Raw genomic sequence first — 23,318 nt, forward strand, 5'->3', positions numbered from 1 at the left:
GAATACTGACTATTCTTTAAAAAGTTGATAGAATTCTTAGGGGAATACAGCATTAAAGATTAAAGATTTTTTTTTTAACAGCTATGTCTTTTTCCTTTTTTGAGATTGAGTTATTTAAAATTTCTTACCAGTCTTTTGATATCTTATATTTTTTAAAGGTATTCCTCTATTTCTTTTGAAGTATTTTTAGTTTTGTTAGAATGTAACTATATATAATATGTTCTGATTATTCTTTTTATTTTTTCCGGTTTTGCTGTGATTTCATCTTGTTCAGTTATTTTATTGATTTGATTTTCTGTTCTCTTCTTTTTAACCAGATTACCTAAGGGTTTTATCAATTTTATTGGTTTGTTCAAAGAACTATATTTTAGTTTTATTTAGAATTTCTATTTTTTGTTTCCAATTTATTTCTTCCCCTCTAATTTTTAATATTGCCTTTTTTTTTGTATTTATTCTAGGTTTTTGGGTAAGTTTTCTAATTTTCAAAAATATTAACAACAGAAAGCTGTGTGACCTTCAGATCTAGTAAATGAGTTTAGGGATATATGCATACATGCTATAAAACAAAGAAAAATGATCCAACATTTGATGAGACAAAGGACTTTGGAAGGTGAAGAGAACATGGGACTATAATACACCTGTTTCTAAGCAATTTGGAAGAGAAAAGAGAATTATGAGAGTAAATGTGTGGCCTGCCAAGTAAAAATAATGGGCAGAAAAGAAAAATTGCAATCTCTAATGGCAAGTCTCATCAAAGAAACAGAAAAACAGAACATAGAATGGGAAAGCAAATAGAAGTAAAGGACAATCTAGAAAAAAATAGTGAAAAACAGTAACTTTAATAGAAAACATACTCACTATATACGCAGAACATATTGAACTTAAAGACAAGATGTGTAAAGACAATCTGCGAATCATAGATCTCCCAGAAGTATATGACAAGACAAAAAAATCTTAACATCACAATGCAGGAAATAACAGAAGAGAACTGCAAAGAGTTTAAGAACACAGAAAATGAAATACCAATTAAAGATTTAAATACCTCCAGAAAAGAGAAAAAAAAAGGCTGCAAGCAGCAAGATACATAATGGTTGAATTTAGCAATTCAGTTCAGAAACAACAAATTCTGTAAGCCATCAGCAGAAAGATTGAAATAAAAAGGGAAGGAAATTTGAACAAGGTGAGAAAAGAGGAGGAAATGGAATAATATATTCCTAAGAGCAATGGAGCTCAGGATGCAGGCCTGGGTGATCTACCGTAGAAATCTGAGCTTATCCATGAATGAAAAAAATGGATAGAAATTTAATAATAAAGAGATATTTGAGACATATTTTTTAGAAAGAAAACCAAAACTAAAGAGATTATTTGTAAAGGTAGATTTTTGGTTTAGTTTGGTTGGTTGTTTTTTTTTTTTTTGGAGGCAATATGGGTTAAGTAACTTGCCCAAGATGACACAACTAGTGTCTGAAGCCAGATTTGAAGTCAGGTACTTGAGACTCCAAAGCCAGTACTTCATCTACTCCCCACCTAACTTTCCCATTTTTTAAAAGAAAAGAAACACCAACTTTATTAAAACTTGCTAATTTTGCGAAGCACATATTTGCTTTCATTTTGCAAAGACAAAGAAAGTCTTTGCCTTCAAGGAGCTTACAATCAATTGGGGAAGACAACATGTAAGCAACTATGTGCAGATATAATAAATAAAAGATAAGTTGGAGGTAATTTCACAAGGAAAGTTAAAGGGGGAAGGGAGTGTTGTTAACCAAGAGAGACTTCCTGCAGAAGGTAGGATTTTAGCTGAGACTTAAAAGATGTTAGGGAAGCTAAAAAGGAGAGTTAGAGGTTTTTATTGTTAACTTTTTCTATGTTTTTTTTCTTTTTCTTTTTTTAAGTTGGATGTCCAGTTCAGTCATCTCTCTAATTTTTCCAAGGTTCTGATCCTGTTCTTTACTTCCTTCTTGTTGATCTTTTGGTTAGATTTGTCTGTCTTTGAGATAAGGTACATTGAGATCCTCAACTATTTTGGTTTGTTGTCTGTTCCTTCTGGGAAATTAATTAACTTTTCCTTTAAATATTTAGGTGCTAGACCATTTGGTGCACGTATGATAAGCATTGAATATTAATTCTTGACTATGGCGCCTTTCAGCATAATTTAGTTTTCCTTTTTATCCCTCTCTTTTTTAAAGCCTATTTTTGTTGTTTTGTCTGAGATCATAATTGCTATCATGACTTTTTTTTTTAAAGTTTAGTTGAAGCTTAATACATTTTGTTCCAGTCCTTCATTTTAACTCTGTTTGAATTTTTATATTTCACACGTTTCTTATATACAACATTATGGTTTCTGCTTTCTAATCTATTTTGTTTTATGGGTGAATGTATCCCATTCATATTCATAGTTATATTTATTTTGTATTTTCTTCCATCCTATCCTTTTATATTTTCCCCTAGCTTTTCTCCTTTTCCTCTCCTTACAGTCTGGAAGAAGGTGTTGAGAGAGAAGGAATGTGCTCAGTACTAATAATCTGCATTTTATTCTGCTTTCTTCCATAAATTATTTTCTTTTCTTCCTGGGTCACAGGTTTTTACCTTTTCAAAAACCCTTTCTTTGATTTTATTGCTACCTTCTAATTCCACTTTTCAAAGATTATTCATTTTGCTTGTGACTAATCTCTCCCCAAATCTACCATCATTCGTTTTTGAACTTAAAAAAATTATTTTATTCTGAACTTAAGCATTTATATCATATATTAGAATAGAAAAAAAGATGATTGTACATGAAACTGCAGATCTCTCTATTTTCTATCTGTAAAACCATTCTATGCATATTTCTATATCAATTCTTTTTCTGGATGCAGATAGTATCTTTCTTCATATATCCTTTGTAGTTAATTTGAGTATTTGTAATAGTCAAAATGAGTTAAGTAACACAAAATTGTTCTTAAAATGATTTTTTTGTTACAATATACAGTATTCTCTTGGTTCTGCTCATTTCACTTTTAAGCTACCATCTTTCTTAATCCCAGTCTCTCTTTTCTCCTCTCCCTGTCCTTGCTTGATTCCCTGTTTGATGTAATGTATCTCTATACCAAATTGTGTGTGTGTGTGTGTGTGTGTGTGTGTATGTGTGTGTGTCTGTATGTTTTCAGTCCTCCTTGGTTCGGTTCAGAAGAAAGTGAAGTTCATGTGTAGACTGCTTCCCCTATCTCTTTCTCCACATTTGTATGGTTTTCTCATGTAACCTCATTACATGAGAGACCTTTGCCCCTTTCTTTCATCTTTCTTCCCTAAGATAGTCCTTCTATGTTTCCTTTTCTTCTCTTAAGATCATTAAAGTATAACAGAATTTTCTCATGACTTCTGCTTTATTTATTCCCTCTGTGACCCTTGAATTAGGTTCTGATCCCTTCTTTGAAGGGTAGGTTTTTTTTGCTTGTAATCTTATGTTTTACCTTCTGGAATATCCTATGTTACAACTCTAGTCTACTTTAGCATGGTAGCTGCCAGGTCTTATGTAATCCTGACTTTTATTCATTGGTACTTGAACTCTTTTCTTCTGAATACTTGTAATATTACTCCTTTGATCTAGGTAAATTTTACCTATGACAGTTTAATGAGTTTTTATTTTTAATGAGTTGACTAGTGGATTCTTTATTTTCACTTTACCGTTCTAATAGGTCTGGGGCACTTTCTTTTATGATTTCTTGAAATACAGTATCCAAGCTCTTTTTGTGGCAATTGCTTTCAGGTAGTGTAATGATTCTTCAAGGGTCTCTCCTTCATATGTTTTCCAGATAAGTTGTTTTTGTGTGAAGATGTGCTTGATATGGTACATTCTAATTGTCAAGGAATCTGTTTCTTGGTTAAGGTTTTGAACTTCTATTAATCTGCTAATTCTCCTTCTATGTCTCTTCCTCTATAATCATTTATTTTCTGACTCTTTCCACTAGAGCCCTCATTTCATTATAATATCATTTTAACTTTTTTTCTTCTAATTCCTGTTTCATTTCTTTGGAATTCTAGTTGACTTTGTGGCCAAACTGTTTTTCTTTGAAATTTTGCTTGCATATATGTTGTAGTTATTCTCTTCTTCTGGGTTTGTGCTTTGAGTGTCCATGTTTTCCCAAAATAGCTCTTTACTATTCCTATCTTTAGTTATTGTTGTTTGTTCATCCTTCAGGCCTTCATGAATTGAAACTTTGTATAGGGCCAGGCTGTGTATACTGCTGGAGGGTATATTGTGACCTTATTGGGTTCTGCTTTGGACACTCTGGGATCCATTTGTTGCTTTCTGTGAGTAGTAAGTTCCAGTACCATGCAGTTGCTGCTTTTTTCTATTGCAGATTTTTGCCCAGTGCACAGCCTCAGGCCGAGCCTAAGTTGTATCCACAATTCAACTCACTTCTTGCTCTGGACTGCAACTGCATGTCAGCCCCACACTCAGCTGCTGGTCTCAGTCTCAGCTCTGGTATCAGAACAACAGTTGGTGGTTAGCTCCTGTTTTGCTCCCTCTGTAGACAGTGTCAGGACCAGTCCCTCCTGGATCCTTAACTACTCGTTGTTCTGGCATAGTCTTTGGCTGCCTACCTCTGCTGACTGGGGCTGGAAAAATGGTTCACTGTGGTTTCTCTTTGGTTCTCCTATGAGCACTTGATCTAGTACTGTTCCTAGATCTTTGTTGGAGTATTTGTGGGGGAGAACTTCTACTTCCTCCTGCTCTGATTTCTTTGCTGGTTTCACTAAGTTGTTTTTTAAACCGTAATTGTACAATTGTACTTTTCCACTCATCAGTTTTAGCCCTGTAATTGTTTCCTTTTTATTATCTCACTTACCTTGCCTTCTCTTGTCAGCTACTTATTCTGTATCCTTCTTGAGCATACCTCTTTGTATCCTCTTTAATTGTCCTTGATTCTGCTTCTTTTACATACTAGAAGTAGAATTTGGACCTGAATCTGGACCTGTAACTCCTTCATATTTTACTTATTTTCTCCTCCCCAAGTTTAACTTCTGACCTACTTCATTGTTCAAAATTCATCCAAGTCATATATAAGACTTTTTTCTTGTCCTTCTTTCTTCTCTTGCTCCTTTTCCCACAAACTTTTCCATGGACATACAAGTAATTTTTTTAAAAATTCAATAAATATTTATTAAATTGTAGTGCTTATACTTACAGAATTTAATATTCCACTGTGTGGCTATAATGTGTGCAGATAGGCACAGTACAAGGAAAATTGAGGAATGAGAGAGCACCAGTAATTGGGGTGATTTAGAAAAGGCTGCATAGAGGAAGTGGTTTCTAGTTGAGCTTTGAGAGAAAACAATGATACTAAAAAGTATGGATGCAGAGTGAAGATAGGGAACAGCTTGTGCAAATACATAGATGTGTGAGAGAGAATAGAAGTTCAGGGAACTGTTAGTAATCTGGTTTTACTTAAATGTAGATTTATGGAGGAGAGTTTTGTGAAATACAATCAGGTGGGTAGATGGGAACCAGATTGTAGAGGCCCTTAAATGTTTAAGCTAAGGGGGTTTGTACTGTCAGTAGGGAGCTACAGAAGGTTTTAGAGCAGTGTGGTGGCATAATCAGACCTGTACCTTGGAAGCTCTGTGGAAGATAGATTGGAGAGGGAAAAGACTTAAAAACTGGAAGACCAATTAAGAACCTATTGTAGCAGTACAGAAGTGAATTGGTGAATATTTGAAATATGGTAGTGGCCCTGTGGCTGAAGAGGAGAGCATATAAGAGATATCAAGTACAATCAAGACTTGGCAACTAATTAGATATGGGGAATGGAGGACAGGGGAAGCATGATTTTGAGAACAATGATGTCATTACCCAAAATAAGAAAGTTAGTAGATAGAATGGGTTGCAGGGGTGGGGGTGGGGTAAGCAATGGATTCTGTTTTGGACATGTTGACTATGAGATGTTGATGAGATATCCAGAAGATTTTTAGTAGGAAGTCAATAATGAGTGATTGGATGTTTAACGTTAAAGGACAATTTTGGCTTGTCCCTGTACATTTGCTGTTTGTGTTATCTCTTCGGTTAATACATTCCTTTCCCCTTAATACTTTTTCTAGTTGTCTATAAGTCAGTAATGGGACTCTTACATGAACTTGTATTTTAAAACTTTGAATGTAAAAAAAAATCAGTATTCTAGGAAATAGCTTCCTTTTATGTCTCAAATCACCTCTTTCATGAATCTTCCTTTAATTTCCATCAGAGTTTCTTTGTGGCAATAGTACAGAAAAATCTTTTATATATTCAGGCCTCCTTTTGTACTAATAGAAGTATTTCTTTTTCCCTCATTCTCCTTGATCCAGTGAATTTTCAATATGTATCATTCCATCCTCCTTCTGGATATCTTCATAGCTATTCATGTGTCTGATTCTTGCCCATTGTGTTTCAGTTTTTTGTTAGCCCCCCATCCCCCCTTTTATACCAATTTATGGAATTCTTCAAATTCTTGTAGAAAGTTCTTTCCATGATTTTTTGGTCTCGGTGTGCCTTTTCTTCATCAGTTTTCTGTCTTTATTCTTTAATGTCATTTAACCATACCTTTTTAAAACTAAAGCAGGTTTTATTGGTCTTTCTTTCTCTCTACTCCCTTCCTCCCTTCCTTCCTTCCTTCCTTCCTTCCTTCCTTCCTTCCTTCCTTCCTTCCTTCCTTCCTTCCTTCCTTCCTTCCTTATTGTCATCTCCAACGACTCTCTTTTCCCCATTAAGCCCAATAAAATAATGTTTAGCAAAACAGATTAAAACATTGGTCATGTCTGTGAAAGTGTGTACCTCCTCCTAGTCTGTCACCTCTCTGCTGAAAGGCAAGAGGCATGCTATGCCATCGGTTCACTGGAATTTAAGATTATGCACTGAATTATTAGTGTTCTGAAGTCTTTTAATGTTGTTTTCCTTTGTATTTTTATCAGTGTGTAAATTATTTTCCTAATTCTACTTTTTTTAATCATGCACCAACTCATATAAGCCTTCCAGAGTTTCTCTGAGTTCTTCATAGTCATCAGTTCTTAAAGCTCACTTATAGCCCTTTACACTTATGTTACCACAATTTTTCAGCCATTTCTCAATTGATGCATACCCATTTTGTTTCCAGTTCTTAATTATTACAAGAAATATTGCTCATAAATATTTTTGTATATAAGGGGTATTTTCTTCTGTCTTTGACCTCCTTAGGGATAAATATCTATTCGTGGCACTACTGAGTCAAAGTGTACGTACAATTTTAGTGTAATTTCAAATGTAAACTTAACACTTTAAAAATTTTTTTCTTACTCCATCTATGTTGTCTGTCTTCCCTCAGATATATAGAATGGAACTTCTTTTTCTGGGAAAGTGGATAATATGCATATCTAATTTAAGCCCCTTTCTTGAGTCATATGTTCTATTTTCTTCTATTCCCTGTTACATTGTTCTTGATTAAGCCAGAAATATCTTCTCAATGTGATATGATCCTGAACACTTGGGTAATATTCAGAACTACAAATATTTCTGTTACTAACTTATGATGATACACATATACATATTCCTAAAATGCTGTTGAAATTATTTTTACATCCAGATTTTTAAAAATGCTATTGAAATGCCCTTTTATACCATCATTTTCTTATTACTTTATTTTCATGTGGACTTTTTTTTTCTCATGTACTATTTCAGAAATAGTATAACCACTGGCCTTCAAAATATTCTTGTGCTTTATTTTCCATTCTCCGTTTCTCTTCTTACATTCTCTCATACCAGTAAGAATTTCTTTCCATATTTTAAAAATCTTACCATGTCTTTTTCAGGACACTATTTAAATTAACCTTTCCCTTACTGCAGCCTCAGTTAATTTTTTAATCCTTCCTTTACTTGTCTAATACAAACTCCTTTTCCTTCAAGCTGGTTACCGCTGTACACACAGAACTCCTCTGTAGTTCCTGCCATCCTGCTTCTCTCCGCCTCATCGACTTTCCATCTCACTTCAAATCTCAGTAGAAAACATATGTTCTCCCTTGTCTATACCTCTTAATTTCTCTTTTCCACTGCTATTACTTTCTCTGTAATTGTATTATTTAACTTTGTAAAGCATTTTAGAATATGAACGATGCAGTTGAAAATAAAGTTGTATTATAATAGAATCATGTAGTATAGAACAAATTGCTTTCCAAGGAGAGTAGAAGTCTCGTGGTGCAAGTTAAAATGATTTTGTTTTTGTACTCATTGGCTGCTAGTTTAAAACTTCAATTTATTGTAGAGAATTTGTCATCCTTTTAAACAGTGTTGGAAGAGGGTGATGATCTAAGCAGGTGATCCACCTGAGTTCTGAATTCCAGCTTACTGTATGACCAGACAAAATAAATATCTCCATACTCTTTTTCTTAAGTGGGTGTAAAAACAGTAATAACCTTGTCCATTTATTGTGAACTTAGATTGCCATAGTAATTGGACACAATCATATTACTGTAATAAAAGTACTGTGAAGGAGAAGTTTGGGCACACATTTTTAAAGGACTATAAATATAGATATAGATATTATATATGAAGAATGTGAAGAAAATGCTCTAGAAAGTACCAAAATGTTGTTTTACAGTCACTCTTTTCACAAAAATCAGGATGCATATTACTATTGTCTATATACCCTTGGATAAGTAACTTTGTCAGTGGATGCTCTCCTAATTCCCACATTCCTATTCAAACTACTACATCCTTTGCAGATTACATTTACCATTTAGTGTGTATAACCTGGTCATCACAAAACATTTCTACGCCTGAGGAAAAGCCCAGAAATATATGGACAGTTCTGAGGTTTAACATCAGTAATTTGATTTAATTAAACACTTGTTTCATGCAAGGCACTATGGTAGGTTCTAGGGATACAAAGATACACATATAACAGTTTTTGCCTTCAGTCAGCAAACATTTATTAAACATCTGCTAGGTACCAGGGACTGTGGTAGACTGTAGAAGAGTATGTTATGGGGAAAAGACACTGAGTTCTGTTTTGCAAATACCGATTTTGATGCCTCTGGCACTTCAAATTGGAATGGCCAATAGGCAGTTGGTAGTACAGATCTAGAACTCAGGAAAGAGACTAGGAATGGACAGATAGATCTGGGAGTCATTGGCAAAATAATAACAATAACAATAACAGCAGCAGCAGCAACAACAATAATAATCTATGCAAATTGGTATGAGAGAGAAGAGGAGAAAAGAAGAAGCTTGTGGTACACCCACAAGTAGAGGGTAGCATTTGTATGATGATGCTGTAAAGAAGACTGAGGAGGAGTCAAACAGTACAGGTACATAGGTAAGTATAATAAGAGATAATTTGAAGAGTGGGAGACCACTAGCAGCTGAGAGGGTAGGGAAGGTGTTAAAGAATAGGTGACACTTGAGCTGAACCTTGAAAGAAGATAAATATTCCAACAAGAAATGAGGATGGAATACTTTCCATTCATAGGAAATAGCATGGGTGAAGGCATAGAGATGGAAGATGTAACGTTCATTTCTGGAAACAGCTCATAGCTGAGTTAGGCTAGAGACTATAAATACCATTAAGGAGAATAATGTGAAATATTTTAAGTCTAGAAATGTAGAATGGAGCCAGATTTTAAAGATTCTTGAATACCAAGCTAATTACTTTTATGTTTTATCCTATAGGTGGTAGGAAACAACTGAAAATTTTTGAACAGGGGTTAGACCTGTGTTTTGGTTAACTGTATGAAACATGAAGTTCAGATGGCAGAGGCCCAAAGCAGGGAAACCAATTAAAGAAATGAGGTCCTGAATCAGCATGGTCACTGTGATAGTAGAGAGGAGCAGAGGGATAATAAGAGATGTTATAGAAATAAAATTCTACCCATCTGGTCCTCTAAGGCTATGTTCTGCGTCCTTTTTTCCTCTTCTTTTTTGAGTAAACTAGTGGCCACTTTATTTCCTCTTTTCTGTGCCTTTTCACCCTAATTTATTCTCCGTGTCTCTGTAATTTTTTGTCTTACATTTACCAAGTTGCTTTGCTTCTGTTAGCCTCAGTTACCTCACTTGTAAAATGGAACAATACTTATACTATCTACTTCACAAAGTTATCCTGAGGAAAGTGCTATATAAGTGGGAGTTTCTTTTGCTACTGTTAATTTTATAGAGTGGCTAGAGTCAATGAAGGATGCTTGAAACTAGACTTGAATTATTTATTTATTTATTTGTTTGGGTGCCTTGTTTAATTTACAATAAGGTCTAAGCTAACTTCTGTTATAATCTTATTCAGTGTCATGGAAAGTACACTTAAGTGAAAGGTTTTCAGAGTAATTACTGTGAGAGATATCCTTTAGCTTGAGCGTAGACCTTTTTAGTTATCAAAAGGGTAATACTAGAGAAATGCCTTATAAATGTAACCAACGTGTATAACTTTCACCCAACAGTTATCTCTTACTCTACATTAGAGAATTTCTATTGGAAAGAAATTGTATTAATGTAATCAATATGGGAAGGTCTTCAGCTAGACCTTCATGGACATCAGAGTATTCATACTGGGGAGAAGCCCGGGCAACTAGGTGACACGGTGGATAGTATTGGCCCTAGAGTCAGGATAATCTGTGTTCAAATCTGGATTCAGACACTTAATAGCTGTATAACTCTGAGCAAGTCACTTAACCTATTTGCCTCAGTTTTCTTCTTCTATAAAATGAGGGCAATAATAGCACCTGCCTCCCAAGATTGTTTTGAAGATCAAATGAAATAATAATTTTAAAATTATTATTTTTAATAATTTTATATTTGAATATGTGCTTAGCACAGTGCTGAAGCACATATATTAAGTAATACATATATACATTAGTTATTAGAATATATTAGTTATTATCATTATTACTACATGTAATAATAACTATTATTATTACAGCTGTTATTGCAGCTTGAATATGTTGTTACTTTGTCGGTAGAACAATTTCTTGCTATCCTATCCTCCTCCAGATCTTTCCCTCAGTTATCTACCATACTTTTAACTTACTTCATTTGAAGATTTATAGTTCATTTCTACTAGACATCCATTTAGGTACCTACTCTTGCTTCAGTATTCATCTTTGAAAATCTGAGTTGGTTGCTAAGTTCCTTAAGCATCCTCCTTGACCTCTTTAGACAATTTCCTTTTTTTCCTTCCCTTAATTACATTTTTTTCCCTCTGTGTCTTTAGAATTTCATCCTTGAATGTAAAAAGAAAAATAAACAGTATTTTTTCTGTTATATTTCCATTTCTCCTGGTCTAATAGAATTTTAGGCCCTGGAATCTTACCTATTTTTATCTTTCTTTCAAGAAAGTCTTTAGTATACCCGGGTGATAACATCACTTTTGTTTTTGCCTCTGTTGTTCTTCCTTTGAATATTCTCTACTACGCTTTTCCCCTCCAGTTCCTAAATTTCTTTTTTTTAAAATGCTTTATTAACTTCTGATTTATGTCATCCATTTCCACCAGATTTTGAGTTACAAATTTTCTCCCTGTTTTCCCCCTACCCACTGCCCCAAAATAGTGATCCCACTGGATATCCCCTCCTCCAGTCTGCTCTCTCCCATATCTTCTCCCATACCCCCTTCGATTTTTCCAGTAGGGCATGGTGGATCTCTCTGCCCCAGTGCCTGTATATCTTATTTCCCAATTACATGTAAAATAGTATTAATAATAGTACATATACATATATATTTTTAAACATTTTATTTTAAAACTTTGAATTTCAGATTCATTCCCTTCCTCCCTTGTCACCCACCCTTACTGGGAAGAGAATCAATTCAGTATAGGTTGTACATGTGTAGCTATGCAAAACATTACCATAGTAGATATATTGTAAGACTGACTATATTTCCCTTCCTCCTCTCCCACCTCCCACTTGTTCTGTTCTCTACTTTGATCCTGTCCCTTTTCAATAGTGGGTGCTTCCAACTTCCCTTCCCCCCAGCCTGCCCTCCCCTCCATCATCTCCCCTCATCCCTTTCCCCCCCTACTTTCCTGTAGGGTGAGATACTGTATTTAGTGTGTAAGTCATTCCCTCCCTGAGCCAAATTCAATGAGAATAAGGTTGACCCATTCCCTTTTGCCTTCATGTTCTTCCCCTCCATTGTAACCATTTTCCCTTGCCTCTTCTCTATGAGATAGTGTACCCCATTCTGTCTCTCCCCATCTCCTCTCATTATATTCATCTCTCACCTCTTAATTTCACCTTTTAAGTATCATCCCTTCCTATTAAATTGGTCCTGTGCCCTCTATGTATACCTGTAAACATATATACACAATTCACATATGTATTCTTACAGCCACATACCCTCCTATATAGACATATATATGTATACATATGTGTGTGTGTATATATATATACATATGTGTATATATATATATATATTCCCTTCAACTGTTTTCATACTGAGAAAAGTTTCTTCAGTTACAATGAATTGTTTTTCCATGTAGTAATGTAAATAGTTCAACTTTGATAAATTCCTTTTGATTCCTTTTCCCTGTTTACCTTCTCATGCTTCTTGTTTCTGAATGTCAGATTTTCTATTCAACTCTGGTTTTTTCATCAAGAATACTTGAAAATCTTCTATTCCACTGAATAACCATATTTTCCCCTGAAACATGATACTCAGTTTTGCTGAGTAGGTGATTCTTGGTTTTAATCCCAGCTCCTTTGAGTTCCGGAATATCATATTCCAAGCCCTTTGATCCCTCAGTGTAGAAGCTGCCAGATCCTGTGTTATCCTGATTGTGTTTCCACAATATTCAAATTGTTTCTTCCTGGCTGCTTGTAATATTCTCTCCTTGATCTGGGAATTTTGGAACCTGGCTATAATATTCCTAGGAGTTTTCTTTTTGGGATCTTTTTCAGGAGGTGATAGGTGGATTCTTTCAACCTCTATTTTGCCCTCTGGTTCTAAAACTTCAGGGGAGACCTTGAAAAATTCTTGGACATTAATTTCTAGGTTCTTTCTTTAATCATGGCTTTCAGGTAGTCCAATGAATTTTAAATTATTTCTCCTGGATCTATTTTCCAAGTTAATGGTTTTTTCCATGAGATATTTCACATTGCTTTCTATTCTTTCATTTGTTTGGATCTGTTTAACAGCATCTTGATTTCTCATAAAGTCACTAGCTCCCATTTGCTCCAATCTAATTCTGAAGGAATGATTCTCTTCAGTGAGCTTTTGAGATTTTTTCCATCTGGCAAATTCGACTTTTTAAGGCATTCTCCTCATTGCCTTTTGGTGCGAGTTAGCTTCTCTGTCATTTTGTGGGTTCTGTAGCTCCAAAGTTTGTTCAGAGTCCCCTTTTCCATGAATTGGGGGAGGTGGAAGCTGGAGCCCCATGGAAGTCCTGTTTCTACTCCGCCATCTTCACTAGATTTCTTTATGTAGGCATATCAAAATCTTTTTAATATTCAAAACCTCTCTGCCCTCATTTTACTTATGGTGTTTATTTTATTGTTTTTTTGATAATGTATGCTGTTCCATTTTATAATCCAGTCATGGGCCTCACTAAACCTCATTTATATCTAAGAGGTCACATTTAAGTGGCACCATAGATAGAGAGAGGGGCTTGTAGTCAGGAAGACCTAAATTTGAATCTGGTCTTGTGACCTTGGGTAAATACCTCTGATGCCTCAGTTTCTTTAAATCTTTTTCACAGGGTTGTTATGAGCATCAAGTAAGATAAAGCTTGTAAATACTTGTAAAACACTTAGCACAGTGCCTGGCACATAGTAGGTACTATATAAATGCTATTGTTGTTATTATTGTGATTGTTATTATAAATTTCCCTTCTTGTGTTAGGATTTCTAATTCATCATGCCTGTTAGACCATACTTTCTGCATTTGTGTATGGAAAGCTGAACCTGTGCAGTTTATTACTGACTTTATTCATGCATTTTGTCTTCTTTTAACTTCTGTGTGTTTCAGGTGCTATACTTTCTACACTATATTATAGTCTCTTCTTGGTGGATATACATTGGCACATTTGTCTCTACCCCTTCCTTTTTAGTTTAAGTTGTCTTAATTAGATTTCCAACACTCTAGACAGTTCTCACTAGCACTTGTTAGGTATGATTCATCCCTACCCAAGGGATTTTTCTTTTTTTTTTTTTAAAGCGATCGGAGTTAAGTAACTTGCTCAAGGTTACATGGCCAGTTATTTCTGGGTGTGGTGCTGAGTATCTGAGCCCAGATTTGATCCAGGTCATCCCGACACTGGAGCCGGTGCTCTTACTCGCTGAGCCACCTGGCCGCCCCTAAGCAATTGGGATTAAGTAACTTGCTCAAGGTTACAGGGCCAGGTGTTTCTGGGTGGGTGCTAAGTGTCTGAGCCCGGGATTCAATCTCCAGGTCTTCTCAACACTGGAGCCGGTGCTCTTACTCGCTGTGCTACCTGGCCACCCCACCAAGGGACTTTTCATTCCTGTATTGAAGGTATGGCTTAAATTTTTAGACAAACATCCTATTAATTAGTTGTTCACTTCCCAAATCTGTTTTTCTCTCCTATTCCCTTGCCTTTGATGCATAATTAAAACACTACTAGTATCTCTAGTTTCCCGCTGAAAATTTCATTATCTTTGGCAGTACTTTCTTGGTTTCTTCTGGCAATATAGTTTGTACCCATGTGAATTACCAGAAGTGGATAATAGTCACCCACTTTGACAAATCTTGAGAGGCATTCTGTTCCATCTGCTCTGGGAAGATAGTAAATGTCTTTGTCATCAGGTCAACAGATAGGTGCCTTAGTAACCTTCTACAAGGAAATCACTAACTACTATTCTCTTCTTTTTTCCCCGATTGATCCTTACTGGATTATCTTTCATCTGATAGCACCTGGGCATTTAAATTTTCATTTCTTCAATGACATTAATTTCATTCTTTCTCACAAAACACAATTTCCTTTTCTTCTGGGAAAGCCTTAAATTTGTTTCTGAGCTACAAGTGTTCTGTAGTCTTTCTGATATCACTTTCTATTTCATATAACATTCCACCACTCCCCAGCCTCCTAACGTAGGACTGGAATATCTTTTGCTTCTTCAGATACTTTTTTTCCCTTTTGTTTTCATACTGAAGTTCTTTTTTATGTTTTGTTTTATTTTATTTGTTTAGCAATACTTTGTTATCTCTGACAGATTGAAGTATGGCAAGGTATTCCTCAAACCCCTTCTTCTAAGAGAGTGGCCATGTTGCCTTTTGTTTTTTAAAATAAATTTTATCAATTTTTTTTTTGTTTTAGATTGCTAAAATCCCTCTTGCAGTGAACTAACCCTTATTTTGAGCATAGATAAGTTACTTGACCAGATCAGAAACATTACATATTAAAGTGTGAAATTTTATTGATCATGTAGGCATCTTTAAATATCATCTTATCACTGTACACATTGTTTCTGTGTGTGTGTGTATGTGTGTGTTTTTTGCTTTTTTTTTTTGGAGGGCAATTGGGGTTGTGACTTTCCTAAGGTCACATGGCTAGTTTTTGTGTTAAGTGCCTAAGGCCAGATTTCAACTCAGGTCCTCCTGACTTCAGGGCTGGTGCTCTATTCACTGTGCCACCTAGCTGCCCCTATATATCTATATCTATCTATATCATCTACATCTATCTATATTTATCTATATATAAATACCAAAGTGAACATTTAGTGAAGAGTTTAGGTAATCTTTTACTAAAATAAAGTTGAGAGTTATGAAATAGGGACATTTACCTATTATAAAAGTTCTTTTACCAATCTAATAATTCTTAGGTAATTTGATTTTGTAAGTTGGGAATAGAAAATACCTATAATTTATTATTAACAAATTCCAAACTTTTGTCTTTCAGATGAAAATTATTATTTCAGCTTCCACATATGAAATCTGTATAGAACCTAGAATATTTCTCTATTCTAGACCTATGGATGAGGGCCAACTTCTGAGTTTCTTTTGGGTATCCTGTGATTTTCACATGTGGGGTAAGTGATTTCTAGACAAATTGGCAGCCTAGCATAAAGTACTTTAACAAATAATGCTAAGAATTATAAGTTAAAATTTTCTGGTGATCTCTAATTTATGAAGTGGTTAATTTATTAGGTCTTGATGAAACATTAACTTCAAAAAGTTATATTCCTTTAATGTAAAATCTGTGCCATACATGTTTCGAAGAGAATAGTAGCTAGTGATAGGGACTGTTAAAATTTCAAATTGTTTCAATATCAAAGACAACTTTTTAGATCATATTTGTTTTAGATCAAATACTTAAGTCACACACACTATTTTTCATGCAGTTTAAGTAGTAAATTCAAAGACTTTCTTGAAATATGCTTATATATATAACACATAAAGTAAAGATTTCTTGTTATTAGCATACTTCTATCTACTTACATTATCTGTATATTTCTAAGTTAGTTTCTGTGCAGGCTTAAAAAACATGAATGAAATTAAAACTCCATTTAATACTAGTAGATTGATTAAATATATGCTATCAAATATCAAATCTCTAGTCTGTATATCATTCTACAGTTTTGTTTTTTTTTCTGACAAATCAGATTGAAGAAAAGCTTTTGTTTAATTCTGAACATGTTTTTCTGACCTGTTTAAATCATTCTACTTCATTTAACGCTTCTCTTTTTCAGAAGATCCTTCAAAGAGTTAAAACACCTTACTGAGGATACCTGACCTTTAGAAGCATCATAATTCATATCTAGATGTCACCAGTGTTTCCCATGTTAACAGTTCTGACTATGTTTTATTATATATGCCTTCGGCGCCGAGCCAGGACAGCTACAAGAGGAGAAATGATGAACAGCCGTCGAACTATTGAATCAAACAGCCGAACTTTACCTATTAATTCAGAAGTAGTCCAGTATGCCAAAGAAGTGTTGGATTTCAGTTCTCATTATGGCAGTGAGAACAGTATGTCATACACCATGTGGAATCTGGCAGGCATACCAAATGTATACCCAAGTTCTGGGGACTTTACTCAGGCTGCTGTATTTCGGACTTATGGAACATGGTGGAATCAGTGTCCCAGTGCTTCTTTGCCATTCAGGAGAACTCCACAAAACTTCCAGAGCCAGGACTATGTAGAACTGGCTTTTGAAGAACCAGTATATCCTACAGCTGTTCATGTTTTGGAAACTTATCATCCTGGGGCAGTCATTAGAATTCTGGCTTGTTCTGCAAATCCTTATTCCCCAAATCCACCAACTGAAGTAAGGTAAAACTTCATTCAACAATATAAGCAAAATAACCAAAACCAAGCCGTTTATAGTCTTATTTTCAGATTAAAAAAATGTTTTTATGGAAATATATCATGTTATGCTTAAATGAATTTGTTTTAGGTTTTCTTTAGTTTAATGGCAATATTGTAGAAGTGAACATTCCTGTAGTGAACATTATCCCATTCTTGATATTTAATGACTTCTTTATATGAGGCATTTACTGATACCATCCCCCTTCTGACTTAAAACATAAAGACTTCTCCCTATAAACCAGGAATCTGATAGCAAAATGACTGTGAAAAATCTAGGAGAAAGAGTTTGTTATTGTATTGGTATATCAGAGCTTAAATCTGTGTTGAGCTCCTGTAATGACTGCCTGTGCCATTTGGAACACAATTTTTTCAAGGCATTTATTTAATTCAGCCTTTCTGAGTCAAGTCCAGTGCTAAATCCAGTATATAGTGCTGCTGCTTAGGCTAAATTGACTTTAAACCAAGGGTTGTTATCCCAAGCTCCATGTCCCCCAAGAGACCTATGGATAGATTTCAGGGAATCTTTGAACTTGGATTGGAAAAAAAAATTACATCTTTATTTTCACTAATTTCTAACCTAAATTTAGCATTTCCTTCAATTGAGTTAAAAAATATTCTGAGAAGGGGTCGTCCATAGACTTCACTAGATTGCCAAAAGGGTCCATAATACAAAAAGGTTAAGAACCCCTGCTTTAGATGTTTTGAGTTGTATGTGCTTAAAATTCCTTTCATTTTTTCATCCTATTCTCAAGTCTAAATATATATTCATATATATACAAATATATAAATATATATATAAATATACCTAGTACAACTAAGCCATACCATGTTTTTCTTGTCCGAGATGTTCTCAGTAATGTTTTTTTATACTATTTCTTACATGCAAATCTTCCTTGGTAATATTCCATAACCTTTTTATACCAAACATGCATCTTTCTGTTGCCCTTTGGGTCACTTAGAGTTTTGAGTCTTCTGATATTTATTTTTATATGACCAATCAATCAATCAGTAAACATTTATTAAAAACCTACTATATTCCAGGCACTGTGCGGAAGAATATTTGTATTCAAGAGATGGATTTCTGAAGCATCAAGTAGTTTAAAAACAATGAAAGTATTAAGCTTTCTAAATAAGACATAGACTGCTCAGTTTTTGATGTCCAGTTCATTGTTTATCTTCAGCACTTATGCAAGATATGCATTTTAATTTGAACTAGTTCAGTGGATTGAACTAATTCTAAAAATCAAAGTCTAGGCAATATGCATTTTTCATCCTTGTTTTTCCAGTATAGATATTTAGACTGATGTTTTTCTAATAGAGTTTTCATTGAGTCTCTGAAGTGTTTGGGAGTTCAATGAAATTAGTACCATATTATCTGCAAATAGGAGGATTTGCAGATAACATTCTCATGATTATTAGGGAATTGTTTTTCTCTTTGGACTTGGAGCCAGACATTATCTGTGATACTGTTGAATACCCCCAGATAATCCAGTGAGTAATGTCACCACCAGGAACAGCATTCCTGGATGAAAGGGCAGGGAATCACAGATTTTTTTCTCCTTCTACAAGCTAGTCAGCTATTGCCTCGTTGCCATTTTTCACTTTCAGCTAGATTCTGACACTGTCCTTTCCTCTAACCTTCACTCTCATCCTCACCTTCATCAAAGGTACCTTAGAATCCAACTCTACTCTGAACCTTGGAGCTACTCTCCTCTTAGTTAGGGACCATCTGCCCTACCATTGCTTCCCAAGTTTCTTGGGGCATTGACTTCCATTCATTCCTTGACAGAACGTAAGTACACCCAGACGTTTCCATTTGCTATGAATTGAACCCATCTTTATGTTTTATCTCCCCTAGTTATAATAGCTCACATTTTTATTTATATTCCTAGCTCTTAGCATAGTGCTTGACATGTATTAAGTGCTTCATAAATGCTTTTCCATTCTAGTCTACACACATACATATATATATATACACACACATACATATATATGTATATATTGTTTCTCTCACTTGATGTTAATTCTCAGTGGATTGTTGAACAGAATTATGACTATAGTCCTATTTCTTGTAGAATCTTCTGTTATTTTGACAAACATAGAAAAGACATATTTTCTGAAAAAAACTTTAAAATTCATCTTGTTCTGTTGATATACACATACACCTGTAATACACTCATTATATACATGTACACATATTCTGTTGGCATACATATATATTGTACACATATATATATTCTGTGTGTATATGCATATATATAATATACACACGTATATAATACACACACATATGTATATATATTCCCCCAAAATAAAGCAGTAGAACAAGTATGTTTTCATTCTCTAAACCTGTTAGTTTGGAGACTAACTTAGATGTGGTGTGCTATAAAAATTGTCACAAAACTTTGAGTATTTCTTTCTCATGTATTCATCAAGGATGCTCTTGATGCATGCATAGCATCATATCATAAAAATTTTATGGAGATGAGAAAGCAATATAAACCAGCCAGCAGTTGCTGATGTTTTCTTAATAACCAGGAATGCAGCTCGGAAACAGAATGTGTTTTGTACCAAGTTCAAACTCTTACATTGTATTTTATTTGGAAGATAGCATTGCACTACATTTGGAGTCACAAGACCTGAGGTTGAATCCTAAATCTTTCAGTTATTTCCCTTGTAACCTTTGGACAGGTCATTTAACATCTTTAGTCCTCAGTTTTTCCATCTATAATATGAGGGAGTTAGACTAGGTGGCTTAGGTTACAAGACTATGACTTTTTTTTTTTTTGGTTAAAAAGTATTATCAGTCAGTGAGTAAATGTTTATTAAGTATTTACTGTGTGTCAGGCCATTGTGTTGAGCACTGTGGATACAAAGGAAGGTAAAACCAGTCCCTGGTTTCAGTGACCTTACTTTCTAATGGGGGAGACAACACGCTAACAACTATGTAAAAATAAGATTTATACATGGTAAATTGGAGGTAATCTCAGAGGAAAGTTGGTAGTATTCAGAGGGACTGGGAAATGTTTCTTTCCCAAGGTGAGATTTTAGGTGACCTGGAGGAAGCAAGGGAAGTTGGGAAGCAGAGCTGAGAAAGGAGCACATTCTAGGTATGGGGGATAGCCGATGAAAAGGCATGAAATCAGGAGATGTAATATCTTGTGTAAGAAACAGTCAGAAGGCTAGAGTTACTGGATTATGGAATACATGGAAGGGAATAAAGTGTAAGAGAACTGGAAAAGTGAGAAGGGAATAGATTATGAGGGAATTAAAAAGCCAAATAGAGGATTTTATATTTAATCTGAAAATAATAGGGAGCTACTCAAATTTATTGAGTAGGTAGGTTGACATGGTCATTAAAGAGTCAGATGACAAGTAAAACATTTTTTTTAATATAACAAGAAAAAAAGATGTCATATGCATACTTAACTCTTTCTTTCTCCAAGCTTCTAGGTTGTATATGTGTCTTTTTGGTAGTTAGTTTGGGAGGTTAGATGGGATCTTTAGGATGTTTGAAAATTGTACCCAAGGACTTAGAAGGCCACATGTGGCGTTGAGGTGGCAGGTTCCTCACCACTCTTCTAGGTCCTAAAGTATGGCCCTTTGATTGAACTCAAACTTCACAGAACAAATCCCCTTAATAAAAGATTTGTTCTGTGGTTTGGATTCATCCAAGGGCTGTAGTTGAGGACCTAGAAGACTACATGTGTCCTTGAGACTATAGGTTCCCCATCCCTGGGCCCTATTCTCACTGTTGTCTCCACTCCTCACTGCTTCTCAATATTCCAGGCATCTGTAACCATTAGAAGAAAAGTCTTCTTTGTTAGTAGAAATACTGAAGAAAAAAGGGGAAGGAGGAGGAAAAATAAGTGGTATATTGCTGTTTCCCTCTACTCCAGAATACAAATCCTGAGCAGTGGGGAGACCTGTCCATTGCTACTTCTTACCATCTCTACCCAGCTCCCCAGGCTTCATCCCTTCCTCAGCTGTTCTAAGTTGTTCTACAGTCTACAACCCAAGCCCCTTCCCAGGAAGTACTTTTAACTCTCACTCATCTCCATACCATCCCTGTACCACAACAAGGGAGCCACAACCAGAGCTCTACTTCCATTGATCTACATAACCAGGACTATTGCAGTGAATATATATTCATCCATGGGATTCCAAATGTACTTTCCCTTAGACATATTATTTTAAGTGATAGATGAGAGTGCTACATTTCAGGTAAATTAAGGGTTAAATGGATCTTTTTGGACTAGACTGGGAACCTAGATACTATTTATATTTTCTTTTTTTTTTTTTTTTTAAAGCAATCGGGGTTAAGTAACTTGCTCAAGGGTACACGGCCAGTTATTTCTGGGTGTGGTGCTGAGTATCTGAGCCCGGATTTGATCCAGGTCATCCCGACACTGGAACCGGTGCTCTTACTCGCTGAGCCACCTGGCCGCCCCAGCTACTATTTATATTTTCAATGGGAATATGTCTTGAATTCCCAGAAACTCACTTCATAATTAGAACTTTTGGAGGGCAGTCTGTTGGAGATTTCCTGTATAATTCATTTATTCATTCATTACTTTTAAACCACCTTGCTGATTTAATACGAACTGCTTTTGTTGTTTATGAATTAATAAGAAAAAAATGAATATGCAGTTTTTGTTTGGGAATTGGGAAGTAAGTTGTTTCAAATCTTTTTGTTCTTTGTTATTTGGTATCATAGAATGTTAGAGTTGGAAAAGCCCTTAAAGACAATCTTCATAGGACCCTTATGAGTTTTTTTTATCTGCTTGCTACAAAGTTGCCTATGTTTTACTTGAAAACTTGAATAACGTGTAATAGTATCTTTCCAGCAATCACTTAACCTCCAAAAGTTGATGGCTGCATAACTGATTTTGAGTATAAATCATGCTCTTAGGTTTCTAGCTGAGAGTTGCAGTGTTTGATTGTGATTCAAGTTAATATTAATTTATTTACTAATTTATTCTCAGAATTTGCCTACCAATTTTTTAACTTTATTCCACAACTCATCTTATTAAAATTCTTTTAAGTAAAACGTCAGTCATCAGTATGCATATTCCAGAGTCATAGTAGAGTTATTCCAAAGGTCTTGCCCAATTGTTTAATCACAGCATATGACTTTGTGTTCATCTCAGCAGCTGTTATACAAATAGGACATGGAATGGGGCAGAATAGACAAGGCAGTTGGTAGTGGGAGTTAATATTTAGCTAAACAAAACCTTAACAGATTACATACATTTCTACCTTTATTTTCTCATTTAGTCTAGTTCTGATGTATGGGGAGCTGGTGAAAAGTGATGATGGCAAATGTGCAGAAAGCTGGGTATGGTGTTATAGCCCTCTATTCTGAGTACACATTTGTGGTTGTACAAATTCTGTTAATCCACTGGAACTTCATGATCTGTGATGTAAAATAACATATTTGATATGAGGCATAATAGGGCCAAATCTAAGACAAACCCAAAACTTATTTCAATGGAAACTATAATAGCAAGTCTCTTTTCTCTAATCATTGTCTTCTGTTTGTAAAGCATTGTTTTAGACACTGGAACAGATACTAACATGAGTGATATTGTTGGATCACATTTTGGATACTTTCTCCTAGCTGGGTTTTTGTAACAGTGTTCTTTTGTTTTTTTTTCTTAATGCCTATCTAACTCTTCATTTTTAGTCTCCTTTGCAAAATCAACACCTGTGTCCCTCTGTCTATGAGTAAGTGTAGCCCAAAGGTCCTCTTCATGTTCTCTGTATTCTCTCTCATGGTTCTTACCAGCTTCTGTGGTTTCAATTAATTTTTCTGTGCAATGTTATACTGACTCCTGAATCTGCCCCGCATCTCTCTGTTGGACTCTAGTTCTTCCTGTTTAGCCGTCTGCTCAGCAACTCTTCTTGTATGTCTACAGATATTTCAAATTCAGTATGTCAGAAACTATAAACTCACCCTCCTCTTAAGTTCCTTAGTTATGTCTCTATTGACATTACTGTCATTCTTCATCACCCAAATTTGCAGCTAAACATCATTATTGACTCTTTATCCTTATTGGCCCCTCACCCACATACTTGTCTTTTCAGTA

At 35.0% G+C, this 23,318-nt stretch overlaps 1 protein-coding gene across 2 annotated transcripts in view; it reads left to right on the forward strand.

The window, feature by feature from the left end:
• Positions 1-23,318, forward strand: part of FBXL4 (F-box and leucine rich repeat protein 4) — a 147,634-nt gene that overhangs the window by 19,287 nt on the left and 105,029 nt on the right. For both annotated transcript variants that reach the window (XM_069077184.1, XM_069077185.1), the window contains exons 2-3: positions 15,820-15,949; positions 16,610-17,193. In XM_069077184.1, coding sequence (XP_068933285.1) covers positions 16,682-17,193 — 512 coding nt within the window. In that variant the 5' untranslated portion in view covers positions 15,820-15,949; positions 16,610-16,681. The remainder of the gene's footprint in view (positions 1-15,819; positions 15,950-16,609; positions 17,194-23,318) is intronic.

This window comes from Petaurus breviceps, unplaced genomic scaffold (assembly GCF_028583685.1).
Source record: "Petaurus breviceps papuanus isolate PSGF00001 unplaced genomic scaffold, PetGlider_PUasm1.0 90977, whole genome shotgun sequence".
In the NCBI taxonomy this organism is placed as follows: Eukaryota; Metazoa; Chordata; class Mammalia; order Diprotodontia; family Petauridae; genus Petaurus; species Petaurus breviceps.